General features: G+C 47.0%; 1 protein-coding gene across 1 annotated transcript in view; it reads right to left on the bottom strand.

Annotated features, from left to right (window-relative positions):
- Positions 1-19,081, bottom strand: part of ADAM19 (ADAM metallopeptidase domain 19) — a 275,869-nt gene that overhangs the window by 247,319 nt on the left and 9,469 nt on the right. The window contains exon 3 of the mRNA XM_085617602.1: positions 9,108-9,178. Within this exon, the coding sequence (XP_085473728.1) occupies positions 9,108-9,178 (71 nt within the window). The remainder of the gene's footprint in view (positions 1-9,107; positions 9,179-19,081) is intronic.

The raw sequence follows: 19,081 nt of genomic DNA, 5'->3' as shown, positions 1-19,081 counted from the left end.
TAGTTGTCAGGGTAGTGGAAGCGTCAGGGTAGTTTTCAGGGCTGGGGGAAGATCGAGTCGTTTTTAGGTCTCGCCTAGCGTTGCTGCGCACATGCACATCTCGCTCGGCGAGATTTATTGCTAATGAGGAGTTTGACAAAAGGGCTTTAAGCCCAGCCCCTCATTTCCATTGGCTGGCGTCACCGTTTATGCTAAACGGTGGCCAGCCATTGGAAATGAGCTATCTATGTTGCCTCCCTTTGGCTTTTTGTGCCGGCCCACTTGGACTGGCTCACCTGCTTTCCTTCTGTCGTAAGCGATTTCTTATCTTTATGGGGCCATGTGTTTAAACACATGGGCCCGTAAAGACAAGAGATTGTGCGCGGTAAGGATTCGCTTTCGTTCAGTCTGCACCTTCACTTTCTTAGTTGGGAACCATGGCGAGCGCTTGTAATATTCTGCCGCCAGAGGCGAGGAGGACCTGCGCCCGGCCTCGGTGCGCGCCCGCTGTGTGCAATTAAAGCAAGCGTGAGCCTCTGACAGGAGCCTGAGTGCACTTAGCGGATTTCATTGTCCGAGGCCGGCGCCTCCACGGGACGGTAATTAGCCGGGTTCGATCCTCTCTCTGTCTCTCACGCCTACCCCCGCCCTCCCTCGCGTCTCCTACCGCTCGCTTTACACGTTTTTGTGTGTATATTTAAAACTCTGCCGTGCAGCAGGCCACACTTACAGATGAGCCTCTGTGCGCAGTATTATCTGTGCAGCAGGTGGAGCTGTAAATCAACGCTCTTTCCACCCATCCCACTCTACGCCCCCTGACACTGAAACCGTTAATCTGGCGTTGCTCAAACTAGCCGTTTACTGGGACGGAACAAGTATAGCGGAGCAGCAGCCCGGCACGATCTGTGAGGGTGTCGGGAACCAGCAGTAACTTTCGGTTTCAATAGTTCAGGTTCATAAAACAGGAAGTATGCCCATTTGTAACTCCTGCCATCGCTCTAGCAGCTGGCTGTGCGTTGCAAGCCTCGTTCGAGATTTCACTGGTGAGTATAGAAATTGGGAGCTACAATGGCAAATCATCTGTTTAATGGAACCCCCGGAATGCATATGTCTCTGAACGAAATGCAACAACTGCCATATGGCTACGCTGTACACACTTTCAATTTACCACATATGCCACTCACACAGCGGTGACAAGTTGAAACCTCCTGCCCTTCCCTGCCAACACTACATTTAGGGCTTTACATCTTGCGCTGATCCCATTACTCAAAATATACCTGAATTACTTGTTGCTGCCTCTTGCAGGCGGGACTATGAGTGTGCCCGCCTGCTTCCTAGACAGGCGACAGGATCTGGCAGTGCAGGCGTCAGAACAGAGCGGGACTCAAAGGTACACATCTCTTATTTACTGACCTATAAACCCGTGGTGGGCATGTGGTGACAGGGCTGGCAGAGGAGGGTACCCCTACCATATTACAGGAGAAGGTAAAGAAAATGAATCAGGCATGCAACGCTCACATTGCTCAAAGGACTTTAGACACCCTCTCCCGGCTGAGACCGCATCCCCGGCACACACACAGCCGCACCAGAGTACTTCACAGGTCTTTAACAGACCATTCACTTGTTAATGAGGCTTTGTTGTTTGTTCATCCCTTCCTCGAGCCCCTGCATCTCCACTCTGCCTATTGCCCAGATGAATTAGCCCCCCACAAAAAATGTTCGTAGCCCCCCCCCCTGAAATTTGGCTCTAGTTGCGCCTCTGGAATGAATGAACTGACAAGCGCACGCACAGAGAGGGAAGAATGTAGAGTTGTGGTGGGTCGATCTATTCGATGTATTTGATTATGCGCAGCCTGTGTACTTCTAAATGTAATTCAAACTTGTACAGATATTGTGTATGTCACGTTATTATTATACCCGTAGTTGCGATTCCGTTTTTTATAGGGCATCTAAAGTGTCACTATATTGTGTGAGCATATTAAGATATTTACACGCCTAAACGTCATCGTGTCTGGGTGTGCCACTTTTTTATCCGGTAAATGTTAAGTCACTGAATATGTCGAATTACTTTTGTGCCTGAGCGTCACGTGACTGACAGTTCGAGTGTGTCAAGTATTGTAAGCCCAAGTGCTATATACATATTTAAATGTGGGGTTACATCAATACTTGATTTTATTTATGTGTTATACTTCAATATTATCATGTCTGCTTCACTAATATTTACTAAAGTCAGCCGGCAATATAAAGAGCAAATAATTAAGCTGTGAAAGCTGAGGGGCGTAACAGCACAGTCTCCTAGTGAAATATTCCAGAAAGCCATACATCCTGCTGGTAAGAGTGTAGGAGTCAAAAAAACAAAATTAATAACTTAAGGAAGACGGTCTCCGCTATCCTGAATGAATTAGCCTCTTTAAGAATGATCACTTTTAATTCCTAGCACAATAATTGTCCCTACTTCTGAGCTGAAGGAAGAAAAAACAGTGTTAAACAAGCATTTGCAATGCAATAGGTCTCACATTTACGCGTGTTTAAGCTATTGGCATTGTAAATCATAATGCCTTTTATGTATGTTTTAAAAACCAAAACATAAAAAAGGCATTGCCATTTTCATTGCCAATAGCTCAAACTCGCGTAAATGCGAGACCTATTGCATTGCAAATGCTTGCTTAAATTAGGGATTAGGGTATTAGGCTTAAGGGCAGTGCAAGGAGGTGGGTTAGTTTTAGGGACAGTGTGGGGATGGGAGGGGGTTGGGGGACAGGGTTTTAGGCCTCAGGGCAGGAGAATGGGTAGTCAAGGTCGTTTTTAGGGCTTAGGGGAGGGTGGGGTAGTTTTTTAAGGGTGGGATGGGGTCGGGTTAGTGTTTTAGGTCTAAGGGCAGTGGAAGGGGTCGGCATAGTTTAAGGGACAGGAAGAGGGAGTGAGGGTGGCGGGATAGTGTATATTAAGGGTTAGAAACAGTGTGGGGGTGGGAAGGGGTTGGGCTATTTGGACCACTGGGTGGGGGGCAGGAAGGGGGATTGTAGCTTGGGGAAGGAGGCCACGACCTTATCCACTTATACCCCTTTACCATTCATGTCTTTATCACGAAATTGCGTTGTAAAGGAATGGGTGAATAATACGCATTCCTGGTTTAGCCATGCATGCCTCTATCATACAACCGGCCATGGCTTACCCAGGGACTGCGTTTATGAAACCCAATTGAACTGGAAGCCCAACATAGAAGACAATGGAGGCACATTTGTGGAATGACCTGACGGAATAGTAAAAAGAGATGCTACATGGTTAGGGCCAGATTTTGATTTTGGCGGAACGGGTTTTACTCTGTCAGGGCGACGGAGTAAAGTACTCTGTCCCCCTGACAGAGTCCTGTCTGCCAAATTTTGAGATGTCTGTCAGCCCATAAGACATCTCTAGCATAGCCATGAACCACCGTGTTAGAAGGTGGTTCTGACACTATGGGCCGCCCGGATTTTTCACTTTTTGAGCACCTAATTGTGGAGCTTTTACTGTGGGGGAGCCTCAGAAGTTGGGACTCACCCACAGTGAACTCAGGATGTGAGAGACTGCATGGGGATTTTACTGGTGTTCCCCTGGCTTGACCAGGCCACTGCGCAGCAGCTGGAGTAAGGGACACCGGGCTGGTTACATGCAGACATGTGTACATGCGTGTGCACACGTGTATGGGCTGCTCAGGGGAGATTCCTAGCGTGCGCAGTCCAGGAGCAGCTACAAAGTGAATGGTGTGGCAGGACTTATGCAGTATTGGGTGGAATAGGCTTTATACACTGGAAACATGCCAGGGAAAGTCAGTGTGTCTTACTGTTTTTTTACTTCATTATTCCCCTATGGGAATGTGGAGCCAGGGGCTAGATTAACTTCAATTAGGCCTACAGATTCCAGACACGCACTTAAGTCCAATGTAGCAAATGTGAAAAGAAGTATTCTGCAGAGTCCAAAGTCATATTTGTACTGCTTTTAGGTCATATTTCCCTGAGCCAGCCATGACCAGACCCAGGCTGAGGGCTGACCTCAGCTGGATGGATTGATAACCTTTCTTCCACAAGCTAGGGCCTCCTCTCCACGAAGAGAAGATGGGAGGGGCTACAGGCTCATCCATCAGCAGCTGTCACTGGGTGCCAGGCACCAGGCTGCACCAAGGAGGGAAGGCAGCGTGGGCGAAAGGGGCTTCAGAGACACTGGATGACACCATTTTTAACAAACCCAGAGGCTGGACAAGAAGGAGGGAGCAGGGGCAGGGATGTGATGTGTCGCTGTTTGATAGGACCAACAGAGACTTCCAGCCAGCCCCCTACTCAATTTTTAAAAAGTGCCTGCACAGGAAGAGAAGCTCTCTGGGGTGTGTGCTCGGCTGAGGCGGAAGGTGCTGGAGCCTGGCGCAATGGGCAGTTGGAAGGAGAGACCCCCTGACTGCCCCCAGGACCCTATCAGCACCAGAAGAAGAACCCAGGACTGGTGCACAGAAACAGGGGCCTCTGCGCAGGGACAAGAGGGGCCCAGAAAGAGAGCCTGGCGAAAGGCTGGCGCAGGGAGCCAGTGAAGACACCACACTGCTGAATCTACCCTCTCAGAGACCCAGAGGGCAGAGGAGAGTGTTCCCAGTGGCGGGGGCTGGTAAAGAGGAGCAAGAAGCGCCCCATAATGCATCGCCAGGCATTTGGAAATCTGCCGTTTTGGTGCTTTGTGGCCCCCAGAGGAGGGGGGTCACCCTCACTTGTGAAAAGGTGCTGGAGACGCCCAGTTTTTCCCCCCCCAGCACGAAAGAATCTGCCATTTTGGTACCTGGTAGCCCCCAGAGGAGGGGCTCACCCTCATGTGTGAAAAGGGGTGCAGGGGGGCTGCAGGAGCACTGCAACTTCCCCCAGCATAAAGAAGAACAGTCCACCCATAAGCTGCACGGGGCATCTGAAAGAATAACCCCTCAAGGGCTCAGCCAGCCTTTAACACCTTCTAGGCTGGAACTTATGTTCTACAGCTGAGGGTGTACTATGAAGTGCCTCATGGAGTGAAGGGCTGAGTTGGGGATGTCTGGAGAAAGGCATCCTCTGGAGGTGAAGTGGTGTAATTGCACCGAAATGCATTTACTATTGGTTATTTCTTTTTAGGTGGACTGAAAGTCACATGTGTAAAGTGAAGTATATGTGTAAGGTGATGTTAAGCTAAATGGAGTTATGTTGCTGGACCTTCCTGCTAGGGGGTCTGGCTGTATTTACGTAATCCCATGTTTTTACCTGTGATTCCTTTTAAAGTGAGAAGGAGAAGTGTAGTTGCCAGGAGTACTTCTTTTGAAGGGACTGTAAGTCACATGTGTAATGAGATGTCATAAGCCAAGTGGGGCTATGTTGCCAGACAGTCCTGCTAGGGTGTCTGGCTGTATATGCGCAATCCTGTGATTTCATCTGTGATGCCTTTAGGGGCTGTAATTGCAATGCATTCAAATGATCAACCAAGGTGATGAGTACTGTCATTCTAAAGTCTGCGTAAACATGGATTCTTGCTGCTGCGCTTAGGTGAAGACACCCAGACTGCTAGTCCTTAAGATATAGAGATGCATACTTTATGGTCAGCAGGAGATGCTCAGTCAGGGTCATGTGTCACCAAGGCAGGTTTACCCCTTTTCAATGCTTGTTGAGGTAATGGGGTGGGTCGCCACTGGGATGGTGCCAGTGCGCAGGGCCCTCGCTCCAGGTTATGTTCAACTATCTGCATTGGGGGCAAGTTGATGTGCATACATGGGAGTGGTGGTACTAGACCCCACCCCCCCTTTGCGGGAGGGGTGGAGATGTTATGCAATGTCACAAAGTAATTCCACAGCTTATGTATAGTTGTAAATTGGTGCATAGTATTGAGTAGTGTGTGTTTAATAAATGCACTCTTACTTTTATAAAGCAAAGTACAGACTGGACAATCAATTATTGAGTGTTATTTTTGTGCACCTGCAAATGGCGATTACTAGCCCACACCACCTCCCTTGAGTAAGCCTCAGACTGCTCTGCAACGCTACCCTCTGAGAGTCAGGCGCTACAATTGGGTGTTTGGTTCCCAGTGAAGGACAAATGTAGTCATGTTATTTGTGCAGGCCTCACAGATGCTGCCTCGTTTTCCAACACACCGTCACAACCGTTCCTGGTAATGCCTTGTAAGTTAACATCACAAAGCTGAGTGGCAAACTTGCAAAGTTTATTTTTTGTTATTTTTTAAAACCAAAAACCTTAAGTGGGATTATGTGGTAGATAAAAAAAAAAAACACAATGCCCCCTCGTCATGGCAGTGTTCTCGCCTTGGCAAGAGGACCTGGAGAGGATGAACAGTGAAAACTGGCCATGTGTTTGCCCACTCTAAATCGGGCTGGACAAATAGCCTGCCCATACTTTTTTGGGCAGTCAGAGACGTAGGTCGGTGGAAGGGACTCCGTAGTATCCATCATCAACATACTGAACATCTGCCAAACTCTAAATGAGGCAGGTGGACCTTCAGTTTGGCGGAGAGAGTGCTCCGTTACTATTGTACTGGAGCACCCCCTCTGTAAACTCTAAATCGGGGCCCTTAGTGCTCTGCTCCCCAACCTACACAAAGAGAAAAGCACCTTGGCAACCAACATTTTTTAGTATTGATACAGTTACGTATGAGTGCTTTGGGGTCCCCTGTAAGGGAAAAACACAGGTTATTAAGGAATATTTTTTTTATTCTGTGACTCATTGGAAATCTGAATAAAGTAGTCTTGCACACATAATACAGGAAGTGGCTGTGAGTAAGACATAACAAACCACCCTGCCTTATATAGGAAAGTGGGACCCTCTTTGATGTAAGTGGTCTTCTCTTAAATAAATCTTAATTGAATCAGTGTGTGGGCTGCAGTGCAAAATAGCAGTGGTCATCCCAAACTCATACCGTACAAATGTTTGGTGTGAGACTCAGCATTTTTAGGTCTTGCCTGTGACAGCACATTTGCTGCATGCTTTCTTGTTTGAGAGAAATATTGTGTGCAGTGAGGGCTTGCAGCCCACCCAGTAATTGACATTGTTCGCTTCATTGTAACTCTTATTTGCTGCCTTTTAACTGGAAGATGTGTATCAACTTCACGTACTCCTCTTTTGATTGGAGCATGGACCAAGTACTGATTGCTTCTGCATGATTGCTGTCCTTCCATTGATTGTGATGTGATTGAAGTACTACTTTTATTTTTTCTTCTTCCTTGTCGTCCTTGTTGTACCTCTTGACAGTGGCGGCTCACAGAGGGAGTGCTGCAGAGCGGGGGCAGGGCAGGGTGGGGGGGTAGTGGAGTCGGACATACGATGGCAAGGAGTGAAGTAAGTAAATAAATAAATAAAACTATTTACCTTGCGGCTCGAGTTGGCAATGCAGCGTGTGCAAGGTAAATAGTTTTATTTATTTACTCCTTGCAGTCGTATGTCCGACTCCACTACCCCCCACTCTGCCCTGCCCCCGCACTGCCTCACCGCCCCACAGCACTCGCTCTGCGAGCCGCCACTGCCTCTTGATATCAGTAGCTATGTTTTACCATGCCACATGCACTTCAAAGAAGCCCTTTTCTCCTTTGAAAAGGATGTTTATTGTGATGACAGGTGTTGTCTGCTTCCAAATGTATTTTCATTATGACATTGATATGGACACAATTGCCTTCTTCACGTAATCGGATGTTTTGCCAAATGTCATATTTTTTTCTTTTTCTCACATCGGTAGATCAGCTGATTTGTTCAGAATCACCGGGGATTTGTGCCGAGACCTAACAAGCATTGCCAAAGCCACTAGGTTTCACCTTTTAGACTATTGACCCTGCCATTGTCTTTTGTTCATACTGTACAGCATGGGCATTGCTGACTTTGGCAATGATTTGTAGCTATGCTGGGTAGTGTGGCTGCTGTGCAGCATGGCAAAATATAATAATAATTGTAATAATAACAATAATAATTAAGGGCTATGATGCATCCAGCTCTAATTCACTTAAAAAATGCAATAGCCCTGGCTGAGTCATAGTGGTGTTTTTTAAATTAGTTTTGGCACCCCTGCAAAAAGCATCTGCTCTGCTGTACAGCATGACTACAAAACATTGCCAATAGCTCTCATATGCAAGACCTATTGGCTTTGTCAATGCTTGTTTTAGATTGAAGTAGGATTTCTTCGGTGCTGCCGGATTCAAGGGATTCTCATACCCGCCAACTACCACACATCAGGGGTTAAAATAGCACATTCTATTTATGGTGTCTGCATCACCCCATTAAAATGCATTAGTCACCCATACAGAGCTCCCTGGCTAGCTTTGCAGATTTACTCCCACATAATACTATTAATATTGTGCTATACTGGGGGTAATAGTATGTTAGTGGATGGACAATTGTAAAGTGACGGCTTCTTGTTATAAAGAACGAATTTGCATTCATAAATCATATCAGTCGCCGGTGTAGGTACACGTTACACATTTAAATATCTTCGTAAACTTGGGCTAAAGATTCTGAAAGGCCATTTCTGCCGGGTATTTTCACTGCGTGCATCAAACTGCCAAGATATCAGCAGTCCTCTGAGGAATTGTCAAGTCATTTTGCAGTTGTGGTGGTGAGGCCAGACCTCTCTGCTCCGGTCACCCGTTGCTATATTTGTTCCTATTGAACACTCAACATCTATCACACCTCGGTCAGACTCTGCCTTCTTTGTTGGCAGACATGCCCCTTTTTCTGCCCCTCTCAGATAATAGCATTCCTGAACAATCAGCCATGGATTTTCTGACAGCAGCTATCAATCAATCAATCAATCAATCAATCAATCAATCCTAGAGTGCAGGGGGTTTCGCCCTGTCGTATATTGGCCTCTCTTTCCCTGTCAGGCTGTGATTTCTCGGACGCTGTCAACACTTTGATTCGCTCTGTCCATCAGGCATTAGCTTTCTCACTGGCACACCAGTTTCTGCAAGTTGCACAGTGGCATCGATTTCCATCAACCATTGGCGTCTGTGCCCGTCAGGCACGGTCTTCGTTCCCTTTATCAGCGCTACTAGCCTTGGTGTCCTTAGCCCTACCTCGTCGTGCCGTGTCGGGCACAGGCCTCTTTGCTGGCAGACCTCCCTCTTTCCCAGTTGATAGCCCACTTACTTGTTTTTCTCCAGCTCTAGTGTCAGCTCCTCGCCCTCCACCGTCACCCTAAGTCGAGCACGGGACGCAAACTAAAAAGAAGAAAATGAGAAAATGTCAGTACCGGGGTGAGGAAAACCAGCCGGCGCCCCTCAGTGTGACCAGCCAGGGGCAACCTCAGTGTGACCAGCCAGGGACAACATCCTCGGAGTGCGAGACAATATGAGCCGTTTACATCTCGTTAACCCCTTCCCTCCTTCTGCCACCAGGAGAAACAAGGTCACTGCTAAAAAACAAGAAAAGATTTCAGCTCCTCAAGTGAGGACTGCCAAAGCTCAGAAGAACAACAAAGAACTTCTACATCCTGCAGGCTCGCGGGCCATCGACACAAGTCTGGGGATCAAAAGAGACCCAGCAGAAGACCTGAAATCAATGAATTGCATAAACCAATCCTGGGGGGAAAAATCACTAACATAAGACACAATACCAATAAAAACAGAAAAACTCAAAGTAGTAGTGAACACGCCCGGTTATAGAAGGGTACAAAAGATAAATTTTCTTTCCGAGGGATTTCTCTTGACAAGGTCATACACGTAATCAAACTTCTGCGCCCCACCTCTTGGCCCAATGATCATTGCCTACCAAATGCATCTGAAAAATAATGATGCAGACTTTTCCGTCAGCAGCAGTGTAGGAAGCTGGCTCTTTATATAGTGGACCAAACCAAGTTAAGAGTCCAGGCAAATCCCACTTGGTTTACAGAGGCACAAATGATAACCCAAATGCCCTCTTTTGTGGTAGTGTGGGCGAGCAGTTAGGCGTATCGGAGAGAAGTGCTAAGCATTTGTTGACACACACAGAGGAAATAAATGACACTCACACTCAGGAATAAATCTGAGACGAATTTAGAAACATAAGTCGTATTTTTACAAAAAATTACACAAGGGTCACAAGGGTCCTGGAGATAAGGAACCAAAGTCAGTTAGTCAGCACCCGGACTATGGTGCTCAGGTGCAGAGAGTAATTTTTGGCTGGGCTTTGTGCGCCTTTGAGCCTTGTGGTAGTCGGTCTCGCCAGTTGAAGGGGTAAAAAACCAGGACAGCTGGGCCACTCAAAGTGGGTCTCTTCAGTGCTGACATCCCTCGATGGCTGCTTTGTCTTGGAGTCCCGACTGAACTCTCACGGCCTCTGCTTGTTGCAAGGGGTCCCGCACCCAGGGTATTGGTCCTGTGCAGCTCCGAGTGGTCCTGGTATCCTCTCACTCGGTGGTGGCACAGATCTGACCTTCAGGAGCATAGGGTCTTCTTCCTGGAGGGCTGCTGTATTGGGCTGGCCGGGGAGTGGCTACACGGAAAACTGGACTTTGTGTTTCGGTGCCTGCAGACTGCAAGGGAGTAGATCCTCTATTCTAAGGGGAATGCTTGGCATTTTGCAAAGGCTGGCAGTCTCCCGGGGTTCTTGGAAACTGGTCGCTGCAGGACAAGTTGCTGGGTCGTAATTGTCAAGACTCAGTGCAGCAGGCAGGGTTTGGCACCAAAAGTCCTCAGCAGTCTTCAGTACTCGCTTTTTGTTGCGGGTTTCGGTGTCCATCTCTTCTTGATCCGACAAATCTGAGGGCCTGATTCACAGAACTAACTTAAGACAAAATCCTAAACTTACTACTTTTGGTATTCACAGAAGTTAGGATTTTGTCTTAAGTTTGTCTTAAGACAAACTTAAGACAGACTTAAGACAGCCTTAAGACAGCCTTAAGACAGCCTTAAGACAGACTTAAGACAGACTTAAGACAGACTTAAGACAGACTTAAGACAGACTTAAGACAGACTTAAGACAGACTTAAGACAGACTTAAGACAGTCTTAAGACAGTCTTAAGACAGACTTAAGTTAGGATTTTGTCTTGAGTCTGTCTTGAGTCTGTCTTGAGTCTGTCTTGAGTCTGTCTTGAGTCTGTCTTGAGTCTGTCTTGAGTCTGTCTTGAGTCTGTCTTGAGTCTGTCTTGAGTCTGTCTTAAGTCTGTCTTAAGTCTGTCTTAAGTCTGTCTTAAGTTTGTCTTAAGACAAACTTAAGACAAAATCCTAACTTCTGTGAATATCAAAAGTAGTATGTTTAGGATTTTGTCTTAAGTTAGTTCTGTGAATCGCCCCACAGTACCTAGTGTCAGGACTCACCCCTAAATACACAATTTAGGGACATTACAGGGAGTGACAGGTAGTAGCCACCCTCTATATGAACACTTTCTGTGGAAAGTGGGCATAGCCCTGACCCAGAAGGCCTAATTCAGCCAAAACTAAGATTGTTGAATTTTAAAAGTCGTGTCCACTTCAGGTAGCCCACCTTAGGTGTGGTACTAGCCTGAGAGGGGGGCACTCCTCCTGACTAGGTAATTTTCCCACCTGTCCTGGTGCCAAATGGGCCTGGGGTGGGGTGGGCATTTCCCCGTCTACGGAAGCCTTGGGTCCCATATAAAAGTAGGCGGCAGCCTTTGAAGCCTCCTGTCTTGATATGCTGATCACTTAGCCATCCTGCTCGGAGGAGGTAACAACACCTCTGGCCGGAGCAGACATTGTTTCTGCCCTCTGAGAGCATGGGCTCTCACCTACTGGTGGTCAGAAACCTGTCTGTGGTGGCAGGGCGGTCTCCACCAGTCAGCCAGCACATCAGTAGTTGGTAGGTTTTCAGGGGGAACCTCTAAGGTGTCCTCTGGGTGCATGTATTAATACATTCATCACTGGAATCAGTGTGGGTTAATCAAGATGAGATATTTGCTACCAAACATCTCTAGTTTCAGTGAAGCCTTCATGAAGCTTGGAAACTCGTAAACACCAGTGTTCAGCACATGTTTTTTTATTTATTTTTTTAGAGTTTTATATAGCGCAAACTAGACCCGAGAATTCGGGTATCAGAGCACTTTACATGAGCACCAGTTTTGTTACAGATGGATACATTCATTTTGGTTAGGCTCTGGGAGATTAAGTGATTTTGCCAGAATCACATGATGTTGAGCGTCGTTGCCGAGACTCGAACACGGTTCCCCAGCTCCGAAGTCGACTGCTCTAGCCGTAAGGCTGTTCAGAAAAACAGTTTTTTGTTCACTTGTAATAACCAAGAATCGGCTCCGATATCACAGGGGCATATCTACTCATGCAGTTACGTCCACACATGTAGGAGAGTGCACCCTGCCATAGGGCTGACTTCCCTATACTGCATGCAGTGTCTATAGGCATGGCACATAGGTGCCATGTTCTGTCTTCAATTTTCTCTGCACCATGGCACACAGCATGCAGTGGCAGTCGGCATGTTGATGCTGAGGGGTCCCTTAGGGTGGCACAATACATGCTGCAGCTCTTAGGGATCGTCTTTAGTCTCCTTGCCCTAGGTACCAGGGTTACCATTTACTAGGGATGTACAGAGGGTGCTTAAGGAATTGCCGATTGGGGAACCAATGGTACAGTTTTAGGGAAAGAGATCTGGCACTGGGGACCTGGATAGCAGGAACCCAGTGCACTTCTGTCAAAATTGCATCAGATACCAGGCACAAAGTGGGGGTGACCATGTCAAGAAGCTGCGCTTTCCTACAAGAAGTACCAAGGGGACTGAAAAAGGTCTAGGCATCCCCTTTATTACAAATAATCTTGTTTGGGCAAAGATGATCAAAAGTTACCCGAATATTCCCTTTACATAAAAAATTTGAGAGACGACCACTCTACAATTACAGGTTATGCGGAGGCTCATAACTGCTTGCAGACAGACTGAGAAGACTTGGTACTGGAGAAAAAATGCCTGCTTCGTAACAGGTGACATCGTAAGCACCACCAAGATCAGACTTATCACCACAGCTTCTTAAGAGGTTTGGTATACCTCTACACAAATGTCTTGCAGTATCAATTGATTTCCATAACCAAAGCCCAATTATATCGACCACCTTTGCTCACCTAAAGCTCTTGAAACACAATCCCTGCTGTCGTAGAGAACGGCTCCTGTTGCCAGATAAACAGGTGCAATGCTGGATCACTGTAATGCCTTTATATTAGAACCTGTAAAACTAATATAAAAAATATGCAGGACCTCCAAAACTCTTAGGCTATTATTGTAAAAGACACCCACCAAAGTAATCTTATCACATCAGTCCAGAGGAAAATGGAGTAGCTCCTGTACAATTCAGAACTACAGTGAAAACATTGACCTTGGAGCATACGTCCCTGTATAGTACAGCATACTGAATATGTTAAAATTCAACGACATATTTAAAATTCTAATAAGAGGTTTCTGAAAACATCTTCAATGTCATCATTGATAATATCACTGCAAGATTTGCTGTAAAATTATTGATGAGAAAACTTCATTTTTGTTCTCATTGGCAGGACTTCTGAAATCGATCCTGTCAAGCGAGAGCAAACACGTCTCCTGCTCACTCCAGTGTAGGCAGGGAAACCGCCAAGTCCCGGGTTTGGGCCCCTTGTGATGCAGCAGGAGCCGGCCCTGGGGATGGGGTCCCCAGGGCCATTGATGGGTCTGAGAGGGAGCTACACCCTTTCCTATGCACGGCTGGGTCCCGGGGGATGGAGTTCCCGGGGCCGAACATGGCCCTGGAAGGGGGAGGAACTGCTCACCTATTTTAAGGCTGGGCCCCGGAGATGGTGTCCCAGGCCTACGCAATCTCCTCCCCATTTTAAAAATCAGCCTGGCCCTAAGGGATGGGGACTACGGCACCCAAATCGGCCCAGGAGGGGGGTTGCGTGGCCTGCCTCCCTGTATCACAATTTGGCCAGGCCCTAGGGAATGGGGTCCCCATTGCCAAAATCGGCCCGGAGGGGAGCTGCGTGCGCCCTCCTTCCCTTAAATTAAAAAGTATTTTGCCCATCGCCCAGGCCTGGGGAGCCGTTGCTCCTCCCACCTTGAAAGATTGGAAAACGAGTATGGGCTGGTGCATGTTCCGTGAGAAATCAGTCTACCTGGCGCAGGGCTGTCCTAAGAAATGGTCCCGCATCTGGAGGCCATGGAATTCATATAGAGGAAACATCTGTGCCCCACCGCATTCACTAGCTGATGACGACTTGCTTTCCCCTTGAACTGTCTTCATTGTGTAAAATGTGCAAAATGGTCTTCAAATGCAAATTACTGATGGGATTTACTGTGTCAAAGTACGTTATGCTGTTTGTCGAAGTTTGTTAATAAAAATAAATAAATAAATAAAAAAAGTATTTTGCCCCAGGACCTGGCCCACCCAGGGAGGTTTTAGAATAAACAAGCACAGGAGACCCCACTTCCAGTGGGGTCCCTGTGGGACACTACCACCAGGCATGGGGGGTCATGGTTATGTTGTTATGTTAGAAGGTTTGTAAAGCGCTCAACTCACCCTGAGGCATCTCGGCGCTGCCTAATAGACTAACATCCTGGACAAAAAAGAGCGAAGTGAACTAAGGTGAGAGTTCAGAACAGGAAGGCTTTCAACTGTTTCCTAAAAAGTTCGTACTTAGGAATTGATCGCAGAGTCTGGGGAAGCTGATTACAATATTTTGGAGCAAGATATGAAAAAGCTCTGCCTCCCATCCGAGTAAGACGGAAACGGGGGACCTGAAAGAGGCCCTGCAAACTAGATCTAAGACTCCTTGATGGACAGTATTTAAAAAGGTTTTTTGGTAAATAGAGAGGACCTCGATTGTTCAGAGCATTATAGGTGAGACAGCAAATCTTGAAAAAAGATCTCTTTTTCACCGTTAACCAATGTAATTCTCTGAGCAATGGAAGAGAGGGGGAGCCTGCCGGTTGATTAAAGATCATTCTCGCTGCTGTGTTCTGAACCACCTGCAGCTTAGCTAGGTGGTCTCTCCTACTTCTGCCAACCGTGCATTGCCGTAATCCAAATGGCTAGTTACCAAAGCTTGCACTAAAGTCCTACAATAACAGGTAGGCATATATGGAAGGATTTTTCTCAGAAGCCGGAGGCTATAACAGCATGAGGTAGATGTGGTTGCGATATGGTCCTTCATGGACAACAACCGATCAATTTTTATGCCCAGGTTTTTTACTGAAAATTTGGAGTTGGGGGCAGAGCCCAATTGAGCAGGCCACCAATCATCGGACCAGATATCAGTTGCTTTACCCAGCAGCATAATCTCTGATTTATCTGGATTCAGCTGCAGGTAATTGTCCGTCATCCAGTCATATATCCTCTTCATGCCATTTGCAAAGCGAATTTTCTCATTCACTAAGTTGTCTCCAATGGTGAACATAAGCTGCGTATCATCTGCATAAGAGATGATCTCGAAGCCTAACTGTTCAGCTATCCTAGCCAAAGGGGACATGTAAATATTGAAGGGTATTGAAGGGTATTCCTAACCTGCTCCCTGGTTTTTTCCCTCTTTTTTGGGGACTTGGGCTGAGTCAGAGTCCTAAGAGGGCTGCAAACACTTGCTGGTTGAACTGTTGGCAGCCTATCAGATCTCACGAGGAGATCTGTAAGCCCTGCGAAGGATTCACGTCCCTAGATATCTATAAATCTTTTTTCTTTAATAACTCCAAAACTACTGAATGGATTTACACCAAATTACAAATAAGACTCTTTCTGGACCAAAAGCTAGCTTTCTGCCAAATTTGGTGAAATTCCGTTCCCTACAGGATATTGCATGGGAAAAACACATTTTGGGCCTCCTCCCTTTTTCTCGATCCCTGCTTGACAAATCACCCAGAAACTTTCTAAACAGCAGCTGAAGTGAGTGGCAAACTAGCTTTGAAAGTTTTGTAAAGATTTGTCAAACGTCATCATAGTTACTGACGAAACAAAAAACACTTTTCATATGGTAAGTAGGTTCTAACTATAACTACCTACTAGCGACCACCAGTAGGTAAAATATATACATATATATATATTACCTACTGGCGGTCGCCAGTAGGTAGATATAGTTAGGACCTATTTTCCATAGAAATCCGCAACATTCTATTTGGAATAACGTTGGCACCCATTGACGAATCTTCGCAAAATTTTCCAAACTTTTGGCCAGCTCCGGTCCGCTCCAATCCTGAAAATTTCATGGTGATTCGTCAAGCGGGAGCCGAGAAAAAAGGGGGGTCCCAAAACGCGTTTTCCCCATGCATTTTCCCGTAGGACCTTTTGACGCAGCTACAGCCCAAACTGTTGAACGGAATTACACCAGATTTGGCAAAGAGGTAGTTCTCAGTTCAGACTCGTGCCTTTTGCTTAAATGGTGTAAATCCGTTCAGTAGTTCCTGAGAAAATTAGAGGTAAAAGTACATATATATCTATGGCCTCGGAGGATCCGCGCACCCTCCCCGCACCCAGCGCGCACCCTGCCGTGCACGAGCTGTAATCTAATTGGCTGTCAACACTCCAGATCAGGAAGTGTTGGCAGCCATCTTGTGCCTCGGTAGAACCGAGGCCCAAGAAACCTATAAAACAAACACGAAAATTACGACAAGGGGGCAGGGTAGAAACACCCTGACCCCCTAGGCCTGCTCAGGGGGTCCCACAAGGACCCCCAGGGCCAAAACAAGCATTTTTTATTTTTTATTTTTTTTTAAATCGGCGAGATTCGCGCACCCAGCGCTTCTTTGGTAATTTGGGGCAGGATTAAAAAAAGTGTGGGGGGGGTCCCAATCCCCCCACACTACCCCCGGGAACTGCCACCCCCGGGGCTCAAAAATAGTATATACGGGGGGCTCACGGCCCCCCCGCAGTCCCGGGGACCACCACCCCCCGGGGCTTGAAATTATTTGGGATGGGGTGCTCTCAGGCCCACCCAGCCCCGGGGACCGCCAGCCCCTGGGGCAACTTGTCAGTGTGGGAGGGGGGCCATGCGGCCCCCCTCCTGGAGCCTTGAAAAGGCCCTGGGGACCGCCACCCCCCAGTGCCGGCTCCTGCAGTGTCCCGCCCTGTCATTGCAAACTGCTTTGCTTTATTGATGTGAGAGCAGGGAAACCTGCTCTCGCTTCAATTAAGCAAAGCTGATTGCTTTTCCACATGGGGAGCAGCATTTTAGCTGCTCCCCATGTGGAAAAGCAATGCCGGCTCCCGCAGGACACGGGGAGCTGGCTGGGACCGTGGGGGGATTGGGGACCCCCCCCCCCCCACGGCCCCCAACAGAGGCCAGGCCCTGGGGGATGGGGTCCCCGGGGCCATAAGTGGCCTGGGAAGGGGGCCACACAGCCCCCCTCCCCAATTAAAAATGTAAAAAAAAAAAAAAACAATGGCCAGCCCCGGGGGATGGGGTCCCTTGGGCCTTAAAGTTGCCAGAGGAGGGGGGCTACGCAGCCCCCCTACATAAAAAATACAAAAATAAATAAATAAAGGGCCATGCTCCAGGGGATGGGGTCCCCAGGGCAAATGATGGCCTCAGGAGGCGGGCCAGGCGGCCCACTTCCCGATTTTTTTTTTATAAACAAAAATTAGGGGCAGGCCCTGGGGGATGGAGTCCCCAGGGCCAAAAAAATGGAAAAGAAAGGGGGCTACACAGCCCCTCTTCTAAAAAAAAAAAAGAAGAAAAAAAAAAGACCAGGATCGGGCTGGAAGCCACGCCCCCTCCTTACACCACTCTGCAAACGTGCCCCCTGGGGCGTTTGCAGAGGGGGAACTAATTCTCATTGAATACTGGGGGTCCCTGGGGCCCAACTAGCTCACCAGGAACCTCCAGTATGCGCCAGGGGGCTGCATTGCAGAGAGGTGTAATGAGGCCACACCCCTTTTTACACCTCTCTGCAACGCAGCTCCATGGCGCTTACTGGAGGTACCTGGTGGCCTAGTTGGCCGCCAGGGGACCTCAGGATTCAAGGGGACTTAATCCCCCAACTTAAAACGCGCCACGGGGCGCTGACCAATATCATATCCCTGGCAGGCATTGAGATGGGATAGCAAAGGAATGAGTATGAGGGGCTACGCCCACTGCTATAGTAAAGACTCAAAGAACAGAGAAGCTGGAGTGGCAGAACAGAGATTGTTGAGGCCCACTTTTCCAGGGGGACCTAGGATCATTGGTCAGCAATTCATTTTGGGCGAGACCTGTATTTTATCTATAGGTGGGAATAAATGTACATGGCCTTCTCAAAGGGCAACCCATTTTCTCGTTAACAGTTATAACATTTGGAAGCTTTGAAATGACCACTCTTTATAGAGTTTTCGCTGTAAGTGAGAAGCCTGTAGTAAACTAGGTAGTGACTGGAAGTTGAAGATCAGAGGTTTATTATATTTGATGCTGTTCAAGGTCAAAGCTTTAAATTTACACTTGCATACCACTTGTGATGAAGTGTGCTGCCTCCCGCATTTAGAACAAGACCTGGACAAAGAGCCCCTCCAAGAGGAAGAATGGACTACGCTGGAGATGGGGCCTCGGTAACAACCTCGTACAAAGTATTTTACGGGTCATCCACAGGTTGAGATGCATAAAAAGTATAGGAACTGTGTTAAAGTAATAGATGGTAAATGCACTCTTCTATTGTAATTAGGGCTCCTGGTTTTGTGGTATTTATTTTTTTGACATTTCCGTCTGTATTTATCCATATTTATTTTTTGTCAACTTTATCTGTATTTATCCATATTTATTATGGGTTGTGTGAAAAAAATAAAGCTTAATCGGTATATTGCCACATTTATTTAACCAATAAATATGCAGTCATGCTTGAATGCCTGCCAGGTTTCAGTGTTATGAACACCCGCAGAAGATAAATCAATGCACTTATATGAAAATATGCACATTTCAGCACCCGTCTTGTGCATATCTACTGCTGTTTAAGCCTCTTTACTAAAATCCCCTTTTCTTTTTAACCCCCTTACCTTTCAATCTACACAGTTATTGGCCTGGCAGTTATGGCAAAGTGTATTTAGAATCACTCAAAAATCACCCAATTTCCGTTTTTAACCACATTTACAAATAAATACATACAAGAAAATAAATGGTTTTCTGTCTGTATTTATCTGTAAAATCAGTAAAAACGGAAAACAGGGAGCCTTAATTGTAATATAGTTCAGTTGGTTAGTGTGATC

The sequence above is a fragment of the Triturus cristatus genome, chromosome 7, assembly GCF_964204655.1.
Source record: "Triturus cristatus chromosome 7, aTriCri1.1, whole genome shotgun sequence".
Lineage (NCBI taxonomy): Eukaryota > Metazoa > Chordata > Amphibia > Caudata > Salamandridae > Triturus > Triturus cristatus.
This window is presented reverse-complemented; position numbering and strand designations above follow the sequence as displayed.